Here is a 15,403-nt window from a genome sequence, read left to right on the forward strand (position 1 = left end):
TTTTGTGAATGGATTTTCCTAAAATCTTAACGCCCTTTATATAGGAAATGTGCGAGCCCGGGGTTGAAATTTTTGATGTATAGCGCTCTTTGAATATACGTTATACATATTTTAATTATTGGTGGACCCATAATTAGGGGTATAACGTGCTGTATTTGTACGCTATATATAGCGTAAAAATATAACACACTATAACTGTGTCAGTATATATAACGTCAAATTTCATTACGCTATACCTTAACGGCAAAAATTATCGTTAAGGTATAACGTGGTGTGATTTGACGTTATATATATATATATAAATGTAACTTTTTTTATACCTATTTGTGTATCTTTTGTCCAAAAAGACAACAACAAGGTTCCTTACTCAGTGTTATGGTAGTGTCTAGTCATAAAAGTCACGTTCCGACAAAACCGGATGTAAAATAATCAAACACGATCATGGCGTGGATCTCAATGACTTTTGCAATTCCAAAAATTGTCCGAAACCGCTTTAATTTCCTACCAATTTCGAGTTTTCACCTACCAAAAACACAGTTCTACTATTCTTTGCCTCTGTACATATACAGGGACTGAGTCATAGATCATCAACTCAACCACACATCCACAATTCTCTACAGTACAAGACAACGAAAATGGCGAGTCTTAAAGTTCCAACTTCAGTTCCAGAACCTTATGAAGATGCTGAGCAACTCAAAAAAGCTTTTGCTGGTTTGTTTTTTTTCTTTCTTTCTGTTAATTGTTTTGTATCAGCTTCAATATATTCAGATCCCTATTGTTGTATGTGTCATTGGAATTTTAATCTTAGAACATGATCGTGGAAATTTTACTCATTTGCATTTGCCCTTTTTTTGATTGATCACTGAAAATCAGTTCTGACTTTAAGGTTGACATTACTTTTTTGATAACCATGAAGTTGACTTTTACTTTTCCTTACCTGTTATTCCTAGTTGAAGAAGATTAATTCTTGGATTTTCATAATTGATTGTTATATATATATATATTCCCATTTTTTTTTGGTTAAAAACGTATATAGATAATCTGCACGGTATGAAGGTGGGCATAGGCAAAAAGGCGGTGAGATTTTTTTAAAGTCTGTTCAGTAATTGGAGGATAAGGTGGAAAATTGATTATCTTCGCCTGTAGCCATTTTGTATAAGACATTTCTCTATGATTCTCTTTTAACATTCCTCAACATATGGACTTTGGTTGGTCTAGCTGTCTTGTTGTCTAGTTGCATCTACCTTCGACAGTGCTTATTAATTTGTTGATAAAAGGATCTTGCATAATTTATTTGGCTGTTTAAAAGAGGTGATTTCCATCTTGTGGTTATGATTAAATGTCATAGTAATTTTGGAAAAGCTAATTAGACCATCAAGGGGGCTGGTGGAATGGTAAAGGTTACTTTATCCTTAACCGGGTCTCAAGTTCGAGTTTTGGGAATAGTCCTCTTTGGTAGAGAGCGCCAAAACCTCCTATAGTGGGCTTTCTATGGAGCGAACACGGATTAGTCAGGCCAATAAGTTCAGGACCACCAGATGGTTAAACAAAAAAAATACACACCAACAAGAAAAGGAAAAGCTCATGAGTCAATGCTTGTTTTGATTTAGTGGGCTTGCAGGGAAGGAGACAAATTTTGTCTTCCATAGTAGATGAGAACTGATTATGTCTGATCATTGTTAAATGTTATGCAGGATGGGGTACAAATGAGGCACTTATTATTCAGATTTTGGCACATAGGAATGCAGCACAGCGCAAGTTAATCCGGGAAACTTATGCTGCAGCTTATGGAGAGGATCTTCTCAAGGACTTGGATGCCGAACTGTCAAGTAATTTCCAGGTTGGGCTCAATTTTCCCTTTCTTGTGCAAAATTGTATTGAAATATCCCATCTATGAATCATTGAAGCGTGTTGAATTTTTAAAGATGTGCTTTGGCTTTCATTACTAACCTATGGCAAAGATTGCTTTGACTAAAATATAATTTGATTCACATGTCATTGCAGCGTGCAGTGCTTCTGTGGACTTTGAGTCCTGCTGAGCGCGATGCATACTTGCTTAATGAAGCTACTAAACGTCTGACTTCTAGCAATTGGGTTATCTTGGAAATTGCTTGTACAAGGTCTTCTGATGATCTCTTTAAGGCGAGGCAGGCCTACCATGCTCGATACAAGAAATCACTTGAAGAAGATGTTGCTTATCACACAACTGGGGATTTCCGTAAGGTACTTCATAAGATCTGGGGTGCCGGAATTAATTCATTGCTATTCTACTGCTAGTCAACTTAGTTTGACTATTTATTCATTTTAGGACCAGTATATCCTTTGCCAAATCAAGCTCATTATCTCTTTTCTTTGCTTACTGTGTTTTATGAGGGATGATTCTTTCTACCATATATGCTGTTACACCTATTGGTTACATTTGTGATGTTAAGATGAATGATAAATGGTGACAACGGATGGATAGCCCCCCGCCTAAATGTTGGCAATTCAGATCACCAACGGAACAAAAGTGGAAATGATTACCGTTGGGCTTCTGAGCAGGGGAAATTGGGGATAGAGGTTACTGTGTCCAGAAAAAAGAAAAGGCTGAATGATACAGTCTCTGAGATAACATTGTCGAAAGTTAAATAAACACCTTAACCTTCGCGTTGTTTGTCTTTGTTCCAGTGAATAATTAGAATACATGCAACAAATAAATCTTACAATCACCGTCCTTGATCTGCTTATTTCGTTGTGAACTAATCCCAAAACAGCTTTTGGTTCCTCTTGTAACTGCATTCAGATACGAAGGAGAAGAGGTGAACATGACATTGGCAAGAAAGGAGGCAAATATACTACATGAGAAGATCTCTGACAAGGCTTACAATGATGAGGAGCTCATCCGAATTATCTCCACTAGGAGTAAAGCACAGCTGAATGCAACATTCAATCACTACCTTGACCAGCATGGCTGTGAAATCAACAAGGTAGAACTCAAACATTAGAAAGACTTGCAATTTGATTACTTACCATTGTTTACAAGGGATCTATTTGCTATTCCATCTTTGAAATTCTATTTGCTCACTTTGAATCATTGCTTCGATATCTTCATATTGATTCTTATTTGGCACCTGTTGCGGAAGCCAAATGTATATAGTATGAATAAGTCACAACTACTATACCAAAAAATATGACAGCCACCAAATAATAAATAAGACAATAAAGCAACAATACAGGGAACACCAGAATTTACGAGGTTCGACTAATTTTGCCTACTCCTCGGACACAACCAATATTTTATTTCACTCCAAAAATACAAGTGAAATTATACTAAAGAGAGAAGATACAAATGCCTTAAACAGATGAGAAGGCAAATGAGAGGTGTATTTAAATCCTAAACATTAGGCTTTCTTTTATAGGGGGGAAATCCCCCCAAAATTCAAGAGCCCACCGATGTGGGACAAATTTGTCAAACTTCAACAAATCTCCACCTTGGCAAAATTCCACATCTTCAATTTTCTCTCAATAACAAATTTTGATTGTGTCTTCATCTTTAATCTTCAGTTTTCAACAATGTTGATCAAATCCAAACAATGTTGAAACTTGACCGCAGTCACCACCTTTGTCAGCATATCAGCAGGATTCTCTGTAGTATGAATTTTCTTCACCGTGACTCCACCTTCTTCTATGATTTCTCGTACGAAATGATACCGAACATCAATGTGCTTCGTCCTTGCATGATACACTTGGTTCTTCGCTAATTGAATAGCACTTTGACTATCACAAAAAATTGTGATACCTTTTTGTTCAACACCAAGCTCCTTTAGCAATCCTTGAAGCCAAATTGCCTCTTTCACAGCCTCTGTAATAGCCATATACTCTGCCTCTGTTGTAGACAAAGCAACTGTTGACTGCAAAGTAGACTTCCAACTAACTGGTGCCTTTGCAAAAGTAAACACATAACCAGTAGTTGATCTTCGTTTGTCCAGATCACCCGCAAAATCTGAGTCACAATATCCAACTACAGACTGATTGTCTTCCTGCTCAAAAACTAACCCGACATCTACAGTATTATGAATATACCGTAGAATCCACTTCACAGCTTGCCAATGCTCCTTCCCTGGATTGTGCATATATCTGCTAATAACTCCAACAGCTTGTGAAATGTCAGGCCTTGTGCAAACCATTGCATACATCAAGCTACCAACAACATTTGCGTATGGTACCTTTGACATATACTTTCGTTCAGCTTCATCCATTGGAGACATAGTAGTACTTAGCTTAAAATGGGAAGCAAGTGGAGTACTAACTGGCTTAGTCTTGTCATCTATGCCAAAACGTTGAAGTACTCTCTTCAAATATTCCTTTTGAGATAAACAGAGTTTCTTTGAACGTCTATCTCTAATTATCTCCATGCCAAGAATTTTCTTTGCCTCACCCAAATCCTTCATCTCGAACTCCTTCTTCAGTTGAATCTTCAACTTATCAATTTCTTCCAAATTCTTGGAAGCTATCAACATATCATCAACATATAGGAGAAGATATACAAAGGAACCATCTTTAAGCTTGTGCAAATACACACAATGATCGTATTTGCTTCTCTTGTACCCTTGCCGCAACATAAACTCGTCAAATCGCTTGTACCATTGTCTAGAAGATTGTTTCAATCCGTACAATGATTTTTCAAGTTTGCACACCATATTTTCTTTTCCAGCAACTTTGAATCCTTCTGGCTGAGTCATGTAGATTTCCTCCTCCAAGTTTCCATGTAAAAACGCAGTTTTTACATCCATCTGAACTAGTTCCAAATCCAATTGTGCTACCAAAGCCAACATAATTCTAATGGAGGAATGTTTTACAACTGGAGAAAACAACTTCATTGTAATCAATTCCCTCCTTTTGAGCATATCCTTTGGCCACCAATCTTGCTTTGTAGCGAACATCTACTTGGTTAGGAAATCCTTCCTTCTTTGCAAATACCCATTTGCACCCAATTGCTTTCTTTCCCTTCGGGAGATTGGCCAATCTCCATGTATGATTCTGATGAAGGGACTGTATTTCATCATTCATGGCAATCCTCCACTTATCTTCTTCTGAACTTTGGACAGCGTCTTTATAAGTAGTAGGAACATCATCAGCTACAATTGAGGTTGCACAAGCAACCGTCTCTATGAGACGAACATGTTTCGTTATTGTTCTTTTTGGCCTGCTGGTTGCTATTGATTCAAGTTGTTGTTGAGGTTCCTGAGTTGGAATCTCCTCTACTGGCTCTCCTTCCAGAGGGTAATCTTCATTTGTTTCCTCCTCTGCTTCTTGTGTAGGAAAAATAAATTTTCCCTCAAACTCCACCTGCTTAGAAGCACCTTTATTTTGTTTGGTGTCTTCTGTTACCTTATTTACCATAGCAGATTTATCAAAGGTAACATCTCTGCTGAATATTACTTTCTTTGTCATAGGACACCATAAGCGATATCCTTTGACTCCAGAAGTAATTCCCATAAAAATAGCCTTCTTTGCCCTTGGATCCAATTTTGACTCCGTCACATGATAATATGCAGTTGAGCCAAACACGTGCAAAGAGTTATAATCTACAGCAGGTTTTCCGTACCATTTTTCAAATGGTGTCTTGCCATCAATAGCAGCAGATGGTAGACGATTAATGAGGTGACATGCATATGTAATTGCCTCAGCCCAAAATTCTTTGCCCAAGCCAGCATTGGACAACATACACCGTACCTTCTCCAGCAAGGTCCGGTTCATACGTTCTGCCACTCCATTCTGTTGTGGTGTATGTCTAACAGTGAAGTGTCGGACGATGCCATCATTTTCACAGACCTTATTGAAATGATCATTTTTGTATTCACCTCCATTGTCTGTGCGAATACACTTGATCCTCCTGCCTGTCTGATTCTCCACCATCGTCTTCCATTTGAGAAAAATTCCCAACACTTCATCTTTGCTCTTCATTGTATACACCCATACTCTTCGGGAAAAATCATCAACAAAGGTTACAAAATAGTGCTTCCCACTCAATGAAGGTGTTTTGGAAGGACCCCAAACATCTGAGTGTACATAATCCAAAATGCCTTTAGTATTATGTATCGCTGTACCAAATTTAACCCTTGTCTGTTTCCCTTTAACACAATGCTCACAAAACTCCAAGTTGCAAGCCTTTACTCCTTTTAACAATCCTTGATCTGATAGAGTTTTCAAGGATTTTCCTCCAGCATGTCCCAAGCGCATGTGCCATAGCTTGGTTGCTTCTGCCTCTTTGTCGTCACTAGATGTCACTGTCGCTGTCCCAATAACTGTACTGCCATGATAGCGGTACATATTATTATTCTTCCGATTAGCCTTCATTACCACTAGTGCACCGGAGCATACTCTCATCACTCCATTTTCTGCAATGATTTTGAACCCTTTTGATTCTAGGGCTCCCACAGAGATGAGATTCTTCTTCAAATCCGGTACATATCGAACATCTGTTAATGTTCTGATCATTCCATCATGGTTCCTTAATCGTATTGAACCAATGCCATATGAGGTAAGAGGGCTATTATCCGCTGTGTGGACGACTCCATATTCTCCTTTTTGAAATTTCACGAACCAGTCCCTGTTGGGACACATATGATAGCTACAAGCCGAGTCCATCAACCATATGTCTGATGATGTTGATGACTCTGTTGTAACTAATGAGAAGTCTGAATCATCACAATCAGCTACATTTGAATCCATAATGGCCTTTCCATTGTTATGTTTGGCCTTATTCTTCAACTTCGGACAGTCTTTCTTCCAGTGCCCTTTTTCTCGACAAAAGGCACATTCATCTTTGCTGGGTCTGGATCTTGACTTGGATCTTCCCTTCTTTGTCCTCGTTTGACTTTGAGGACGACCCTCACAAATAGTGCTTCTCCTTCTCCGCCCTTCTGTTTTTCTCGCTTTCTTTGTTCATAGCTGTACAAAGCCGAACAAACTTCTCTGAGAGAAACTTCGTCATTTCCATGGAGTAGAGTAGTTTCAAGGTGCTCGTACTCATCAGGAAGTGACGCCAACAACATCAAGGCCAAGTCACCATCATCATAAGTTGTATCCATATTTTGCAAATCTGTGACCAACTTATTGAAACTGGTGATATGTTCATTCATCGTGGTACCAGGAACATAGGTGAAGTGAAACAGTCTCTTCTTCATGTATAATTTATTTTGACTGTTTTTCTTCAAAAATTTATCCTCCAGTGCTTTCCATAATCTACTTGCAGAAGTTTCCTTTGTGTATGGATATTTCTGCTCTCTAGCAAGGTAGGATCGAATGGTACCGCAAGCAACACGATTGATAATTCTCCAATCTTCTTCTCCAATAGCATCTGGTCTCTTTTCTTCAATAGCAAGATCTAGCCCTTGTTGAAAAAGGACATCTAGAACCTCGCCTTGCCACATCCCAAAATGTCCGGACCCGTCAAATATTTCTACCGCAAATTTCGCATTTGACACAATTCTTGTCATAAGCGAAGATGTCAATGATGACGTATTGGTGACACTTGATGTAGATTCTTCTTGTTTATTGTCTCCCATCTTTGACACAAATATTATTTAATAGCTGACGACACAAATCAAGATTATTTTCTTTCTGGTGTGGAAGATCAGACTAAGCTGCAACCACAGAGCATACTAAGACAGAATCTTGACACAGTTACCAAGATAAATCTTTTCTGATGTGGAAGATCAGACTATGCTGCAATAACAGAGCATACTAAGACAGTACCTTGGCTCTGATACCAATTGTTGCGGAAGCCAAATGTATATAGTGTGAATAAGTCACAACTACTATACCAAAAAATATGACAGCCACCAAATAATAAATAAGACAATAAAGCAACAATAAAGGGAACACCAGAATTTACGAGGTTCGACTAATTTTGCCTACTCCTCGGACATAACCAATATTTTATCACTCCAAAAATACAAGTGAAATTATACTAAAGAGAGAAGATACAAATGCCTTAAACAGATGAGAAGGCAAATGAGAGGTGTATTTAAATCCTAAACATTAGGCTTTCTTTTATAGGGGAAAAATCCCCCCAAAATTCAAGAGCCCACCGATGTGGGACAAATTTGCCAAACTTCAACAGCACCTCATATCAAATATAACTATTTATTGTATTGGGCACGGATGCAGGATCTGGAAACTGATTCTGATGATGAGTACCTGAAATTACTCAGCGCAGCAATAGAATGCTTGAAAACCCCAGAGAAATACTTTGAGAAAGTTCTTCGGTTGGGTATCAAGGGTACAGGCACAGATGAATGGGACCTTACTAGAGTTGTTACTACTCGGGCTGAAGTTGACATGGAACGTATCAAAGAAGAGTACCAGAAGAGGAACAGTGTTCCGTTGGACCGTGCAATTGCTGGAGACACTTCAGGAGACTATGAAAGGATGCTTCTGGCTTTGATTGGGCATGGAGATGCTTGAATGGAAAATGTTTTCTAAGATTGGATAAGAAACTATTTCCTAATGTCTGAAGTTTGAATTTGTTTGAATGATGTGTGGTATGTATGCCCAGAGTTTGGTTTGCATTATATGGACTTAAATAATCCAGGTGCTGTGTTTTGTTTTTTTCTTAACTTGTCATGGTTCTTTATATTTGGACTTCCGCAACCAGTGATGTTATTGTTCATCATCTAGGTCAGCATGCCAAACTACCAATTATTTTTTCCAATCAACTAACTGAGCTTCCCAAAAGTGGTTGGAATATTGCCCAAACAAATCTTGACTATCAACCTACCACAACTCCCTTCTTCATGTTAGGGTTTGTAGTAATTGTTGTGCATCATGAAACTCACTAAACAAACTTAATCACACTACTAGTTATGAGTGACTTCAAACCTCTTCTCAAGAAACCCAATGAGAACTGGATTTGTAGGTAGCCTTTTCATTTTGTAGTTAAGTGTTTTCCTTTTCAAGAGAATCAACTAATAATCTCAATAACAAGAACAAACCCAGTGTAATCTCACATAGTGGGATTTGGGGAGGATAGAATGTACGCAAACCTTATCCTTACCTTGTGGAGTAGAGATGTTGTTTTCGAAAGACCCCCCTGGTTCAAATAACTAGTAACAACAGCAAGATAGGTGATATGGTGATAAAATAAACGAAGCAAATGAACCAACATATAGTAAAAGAAATCTGCAGATAAAAGATACAGACATACAAGAGTAATACTAATGCAATCAACTAATAATCTCATATATTCAATATATTTCCAAGGTGGTCACAAGAAGAATAACGTATGTTTGGAAAAGCAATGTGTGGCAGCCTCATAAGGATATGGAAAAGTAAACCTAACTGATCAAGCCCGTTAGGACCAAGTTTATGGGCTAGGTGCTTTCTGGATTCACTAAAATCTACAACAAACACAACAGATTAATGCAAGCATAAAGAGCAAAATCTGTGAAAATACCCTGTTAAATCCTCCAAATTAATTTAAATTAGAGTTTGGAAGTTGTTCGTACAACATGGTTAACACATCAATGTGTACAACCCTCAGTCCTAATTCCACCAAACACTAAAAGCATCACTAGTCAGTAGCAGTTTGGTGGCATATATCTAAATTAGTGCAATGCTGCTCTCTCCACCCGGTGGTTTGCGCACGCCACCAAAGTAATCTCTGGATTCAACTTTGCCATCAGAAAAAATATCATTGCCATTCATTTCTCTCAGCTTTGCTCTGCTCAGTGGCTTTTCTGCAGATCCAGGAGGGACATCTCCCTTGAAAATGTCATTGCCAGTCAACTCCGCAAACTTCTGGTCATGTATTTTCTTTACTGTGTTGACAACAGGTTCATCACCAAACAAGATATTGCTTTGACCACCAGCAGGCTACAGAATAGCACAGCCACATGAGAGCCCATAACAGCTAATAAGCCAAAATAAGGAGTAAAACCAATTTTGGAAAAGAAAAAAAATATTCTCAAGAAAATACAGTTGTGTAGACATTGAGGAAGTACAAAAAAATTAGTTGTTAGATAGATTTCTTCCAGTTCCATGGTAAACTGAACAGCACCTTACTGGACTACTATTCTTTCGCCTTCAACTTTCAATCTGCCTGAGGCTTTAAATTTACATCCTTTTACATATTTTATGCCAGTTTCCAGTAAATTACCAAATATATACTTGATTGCAATCTTTTTTCAAGTTGAAATACAATTGAGTCACTTCATTGGGTTTCTCCTAACACCTACTCATATATCACCATATTGAATATCCTGGCTTCATTTGAGTAAACAGATAGTTCAAGGGACTGCATAAACACACTTCTTTTTGGTCTGGAGGGCGGAGGGGTCGAAGAGGTGTTAAGTGAAAAGTGAAGACTGTGGACAGAAATTGGAAAAGAAAACAAGTCTAATACACAACTCACATTAGAAACCTTGACAGACGTGCGTACAGCTCGTGGAGCAGGTTCACCCATGTCTTTGCTTTCTTTTGACTCCATGGATCGGGCAGCAGCCAAAGATCTCAGAGGAATTTCCGCAGGAGGGCCGAAGATGTCATTGCCACTGAGTTCCTTGCTCTTTGCATTTGACAGCTGCTTCTTCACTTTGCTATCTGACTCACTTTCTAGTGTTCCACTCAACTCTCTCTGCTTTGCCACTTCTGTCAGAGTGCTAGGTTTCTTGGGAGAGATCCTTTCTTCAGTACTGAATGAAATCTGGCTTATCCCGTTTGCAGCTTGCTACAATGAAATACAAAACCTTAGACGAAGTTGCCATATACCAGATTATTTTGTAGCATGCTCAAATTGTTAGCAACGTAAGAACACAATTTAATCCCAAAGAAGAAAATAGTACCTGCACAATGCGGACAGATGTACGGTTGTTAAAGTTACCATTAACAGCTCCCGATTCTGAGGCATCATCTTCACCATCAGCATAAAAAATATTGCTACCACTCATCTCCTTTAGTTTATACCCTGAACAAGGTTTCCTGAAGCCAGCATGTTTCAAGCAGGGTTAGGACCAGAGTACTTTTACTTAGAGGCAATTAAGGTCACTGGACTCTTCATTTCTTGTCCAAACGTTGGAACCTCTTGATTCAATGAAACTATTAGTTATAACCCAAAAATATATACCAGATCCCCATGTAGGATTTTGATTCCACTAGTTGCAAATGGTGGAGAGAGAAAAAACTCTCAACTTTATGTGTATTTTGACAGAGAAGCTTCACTGAACTTGGACGCTTTTCATTTTTACATCAACTAAATTAGGTTCCCAGCCTAAAAGCAAGCATGTATTGCATAGAGCCGATCTCATACGGTTCTTATGGCTGCAAATTTCAATGTGACCAAACAAGAAAATAGTCATCACTTTAAGAAGTTAATGGGATGACTTCCATTGACCCAAACTCAAGAAGGACTTAAGTGACCAAAGAAAAGAAGGCATGAAGAAAAGCCTTCGATTCCACAGCTAAGGCATCCACCCAATACAGAGAGAACATCATGTAGAATTGTAAAACACTTATTTCTCTCATCGACTACCTTCATGACAATGCCCCCTCTACCATTGATCTCTGGTGCTAAATCATGGTCAGTAAGAAACCAAAGGAAGGACATGAGATCAGGATACCATCCTACTAATAATATTAGTAGTGGCCATGAAACTCTTAGATATCACAAATTCCAAGGATTGTTGAGTCTCCCTAAGGAATGTTTATCCAAAACTAGCGAAGAATATTATTTGGAATTGGTGTGTGGAAGAGAATGAAAATGAGCATGACCGGCTTCAAGCAGCTTAGAAAAAGAGTCAATCAGATTTGAAATAAAAAATTTAAGATGCACTTATCATCAAGAAATATTTTCATTTTATCTGTAATGATATCAAGGACAATTTGCTCTGGTTGTCAATCATAGGTTCTGATTATCCTTAAATAGAAGTATAGAACCAAGAACTGTTGAGTTTTTAAAGCTTATTTTAGCTTAAAAGAGGGTGAATGGGAAATGGAGGGAAAATGAAATATTGAGTTTCCCTCCATTGTCCCATAGTGGAGGAGGAAAAGACTTTTGATGGGTATATATACAATTGCTCTTCTTTTAGCATTTAAAGAGTTAAGAAGAAGGCAAGCCTTGTGCCCCATCGTCGTCGCTCGGCTTCGGCTTCTGGATTTGGTCAAATGATTGATTGATTAATTTTTTGGACCAAATTTATTTGTTAATAGTAAATATTAACGTAATATTATTAAATATCCGTTTTTGTAACGAATTAATATTAAATCCAAATTATCCGTTTTTTGTAACGGAAAATAAAGTTTCCTCTGCCTGTTTTAATTTGCGTAAATGGCCATTTACGTTATGGCCGTTTTACGTGAACAGTCATAACTGACCGCTGAAGAGTTGCACCTCTTCATTTTGAACTCAACATGTTGGCTATAAATAGCTGTCCATTCTCTCAAATTTTCCATACGAAATTCTGAATTCTCCTCCTTTCTTCTGCATTGTTTTAACTACAAAGAAAGCAACAGTAAATGTGACTTGCTATCGATCATTGTGTTCGCGGAAACACTGGGGTTTGAAGTACAGCTACACCAGTGTGCAATTTGTTCTATTCTGGGAGGAAATAATCCACAACCTCGGATACTAGGAGGGGATTAAGTTCCTTAAGGAAACACTGTAAATTCAGTGAGTTCGAATTAAATTCTGTTTCTTTTACATTTCTGTTTACACGTTATTTTATCTTCTCCAAAATTATTTTACAAATACAGTTTACTAACAAGAACTTGGTTGAAAAGAATATTAATCTCAACACTAGTGAGCAAAATCATTTAAGTTGATGCAATCGTTAATAGACTATGGATATCCTATCGATTTAATGAACATCAATAGAGCAGTAGATTGAAATGTCGAGAGATGCTGATCCTCTCAGAAACAAGGAACAAAAAAAATCACGGGACCTGCTTTGTCAACAGAATTTTCATAATAGTAGTTATAATATCAAGCAAAGTTTTTGCCGAAGCGAAGTACTGAATAGGGGACTCTCTGAGCTTTCCCTAACTCCTGATATGTGAAAAACCAGAATTACAAAAAATTTGAGGGCAAATATTAAAACATCCGAAATTTTAAAAAGAACCCTCATGCACCCACTTTTTTAGATTTTCAAATATTGATTCCCTTTCTTCTCTCCATCTTCTTCTTCTGTGTTTCAACTAACAAAAAAGTGTAAACTATTTTCTTACGTGTATGTGGCCCAATAAGATTAGGCCCATAATTAATATTTAATTAATGAGCAAATCTCATCCGTCGGACGTACCGGATTAAGTGAGAACCTCTATAAATTGGTCATCTCCCCACCCATTAGGGTTACCTTATTTTATTCTCTCTTCCATCTCTAAAGGCGGCGGTAACATAAAGTTAGGACAAGGGGCGAGAAATCAGTTTAGAATTAACGCTTCCGCTTCATGATGATGGCTCATGATTCAGGTATGTTTTTTATGACGATTACTTGTAAGATTATCATGTTCAAAATCCTGGTAGAATTATAGTTTATGCTTACAAAAAGCACCCAACAAACACTTGCTAGAACTAAAAACAAGAAGACACGTAACAAGCTCATTTGGCCACTTTATCACGCCAGTAAACCAGAACCCCGAGCAGCCCAACAAGGAAGGGCAACAGACTATAACAGGAATACTAAAAAGTGGAAAAGGCAAAAAAGAAAATGTATTACCAGATCTAAGAAATCATCGAAGCTTTGGAAAGAAAAGAGAAAATTCGGACATTTCAAGCAAAGATCTAAACTTTTTTAAATCGAAATCACAAGCATCACGAAAAAGCAGAAAAGCGAAAATTCGGACATTTCAAGTAAAGATCTAAACTTTTTGAAATCGAAATCACAAGCATCACGAAAAAGCACATAAGAAAACTCACTACATATATTTTTTTTAAACATAAAAATGCAAAAACAAAAATGACAATAAGAAAACACATTGAAATCACTTTATCCTCAGATGGCGTATATATTTACCGTTTGTTCAAGCTCTCAGCTTCCTCATCAGTGATTTGACCTCCAAACAGCGTCTTACTGATTCCGTCAGACGGCTAAAAAAACAAAAAGTAAGTAACAACAACAAACAAATCAATCACTAACGAATCATATGAGGAAATAACACAAATGTGAAATGACGATGTTCAACCTGATGAGAACGCGCGCCGGAGCGAGAGGCATTGCCGGAGGAGGCGGAGGAGTTGTTCGCTGGCGGAGCTTCCGACCAGGAGAGCAGATCGGCGGTATTGGTGTGGGGTTTCCGGACAGGTGTTGCTCTCTCCATTGTTTGAGTGTGTAAAGCTAAGCAGCTGAAAGAGCGTTGAGTGTTTTTGAAAATGCAAAGTCTTTGATTTATCCAATGAAGAAATTTGAATTTAAATTAATTTGAGGAAGTTTGCTAAGGTTACAGGTCAAGTGGATAGTTGGAAGCGTCACTGAGATTTGAATTTGCGGCATGTGGGACCCAAGTATGGCACGTGCATCGTAAAAGCTGCTGAATAACTTATTCCAATCAGTGAGACAGTGTGTAAGTAATATGCACCGGACCCAACTAATATGTTATTAGAGGTCATTTAATTTGGTAAATTAATCTTTATTCCTAGCATAAGATATTACTACTGCTTTAATTTGATTGAAGGATTAATGAAAAATTACTACATAACTATTACAACATTTAATTTGTTATATAAAATATTAAATTCCTCATACTTGATGCAGTGTTTGGTTTGCGGTATTGATAAAATGGACATAGTAAATTTAATTATTATATATTATCAATGTTGCATAACATTTCACACATTTTTATTCTTCTCCTAACAATTTAATTATTCATTATTATAATTTACTATATAAATAATCCCTATATTATGATTCTGTATAACTAATATATGAACCAAACGAATCTTAACTGTATGTCAAGCGACTTCTATGTAACTTTATTTATAGTCAATTATTATGTATTTTATTAATATTTAGTAGTTAATTATAATGAATTAATATAATTTACTTATGCAACAATTCAAATAATTTCTTTCGCAACCCATGTGATTCTAGGAGTTAACGTTAACATATCTAGAAAGTTTTTTGGTAACAGCTCTCACACCACATTATCACTTCAAATCGCAATAACTTGGTAACCACTAACAATTATTAATAATTAGATTAATTTATTTCTTTCACGATATTCAGACAAAGTTCATTGTTTATTTTAAATATACATATCCTTGTCAAGTTGTTGCGACCTTTAAAACGATAACATCTTTTAATTTGACTTTAGTTACTCAAGAAAGAAGAGTTACCTCAAAGGAATATCATTGAGAGTACGTAACATTATATATAAATGCATAACTTCTTCGAGGGCTGATTTTTTTAATGCATCAAACTTATAAAAA

The 15,403-nt window shown here is 37.2% G+C and overlaps 2 protein-coding genes across 2 annotated transcripts; one reads left to right on the plus strand and one right to left on the minus strand.

Annotated features, from left to right (window-relative positions):
- Positions 1–458: 458 nt before the first annotated feature.
- Positions 459–8,603, plus strand: LOC107763461 (annexin D2). Its single transcript, XM_016581948.2, has 5 exons — positions 459–711; positions 1,695–1,840; positions 2,005–2,223; positions 2,754–2,966; positions 8,155–8,603. Exons 1-5 carry the CDS (start codon positions 636–638, stop codon positions 8,449–8,451), a joined length of 951 nt encoding a protein of 316 aa, XP_016437434.1. The 5' UTR covers positions 459–635; the 3' UTR covers positions 8,452–8,603.
- An 840-nt stretch (positions 8,604–9,443) lies between these two features.
- On the minus strand, positions 9,444–14,370 carry LOC107763462 (uncharacterized). The gene is made up of 5 exons (XM_016581949.2): positions 14,161–14,370; positions 13,992–14,065; positions 10,827–10,962; positions 10,397–10,711; positions 9,444–9,858 (listed from the first exon to the last, which is right to left on the minus strand). The coding sequence occupies exons 1-5, from the start codon at positions 14,293–14,295 to the stop codon at positions 9,586–9,588; spliced, it is 933 nt and encodes a 310-aa protein (XP_016437435.2). The 5' UTR covers positions 14,296–14,370; the 3' UTR covers positions 9,444–9,585.
- Positions 14,371–15,403: the final 1,033 nt, after the last annotated feature.

This window comes from Nicotiana tabacum, chromosome 11, assembly GCF_000715075.1.
Source record: "Nicotiana tabacum cultivar K326 chromosome 11, ASM71507v2, whole genome shotgun sequence".
NCBI classification, from domain to species: domain Eukaryota; kingdom Viridiplantae; phylum Streptophyta; class Magnoliopsida; order Solanales; family Solanaceae; genus Nicotiana; species Nicotiana tabacum.

Coding starts and splice junctions, on each gene's coding strand:
- LOC107763462 (XM_016581949.2), bottom strand. CDS start 14,295: ATGGAGAGAGCAACACCTGTCCGGAAACCCCACACCAATACCGCCGAT. Junction 14,066..14,160: donor CCGGCGCGCGTTCTCATCAG/GTTGAACATCGT, acceptor TTGTTTTTTTAG/CCGTCTGACGGAATCAGTAA. Junction 9,859..10,396: donor CGTCTGTCAAGGTTTCTAAT/GTGAGTTGTGTA, acceptor GCTATTCTGTAG/CCTGCTGGTGGTCAAAGCAA.
- LOC107763461 (XM_016581948.2), top strand. CDS start 636: ATGGCGAGTCTTAAAGTTCCAACTTCAGTTCCAGAACCTTATGAAGAT. Junction 1,841..2,004: donor AACTGTCAAGTAATTTCCAG/GTTGGGCTCAAT, acceptor ATGTCATTGCAG/CGTGCAGTGCTTCTGTGGAC. Junction 2,224..2,753: donor CAACTGGGGATTTCCGTAAG/GTACTTCATAAG, acceptor ATCCCAAAACAG/CTTTTGGTTCCTCTTGTAAC.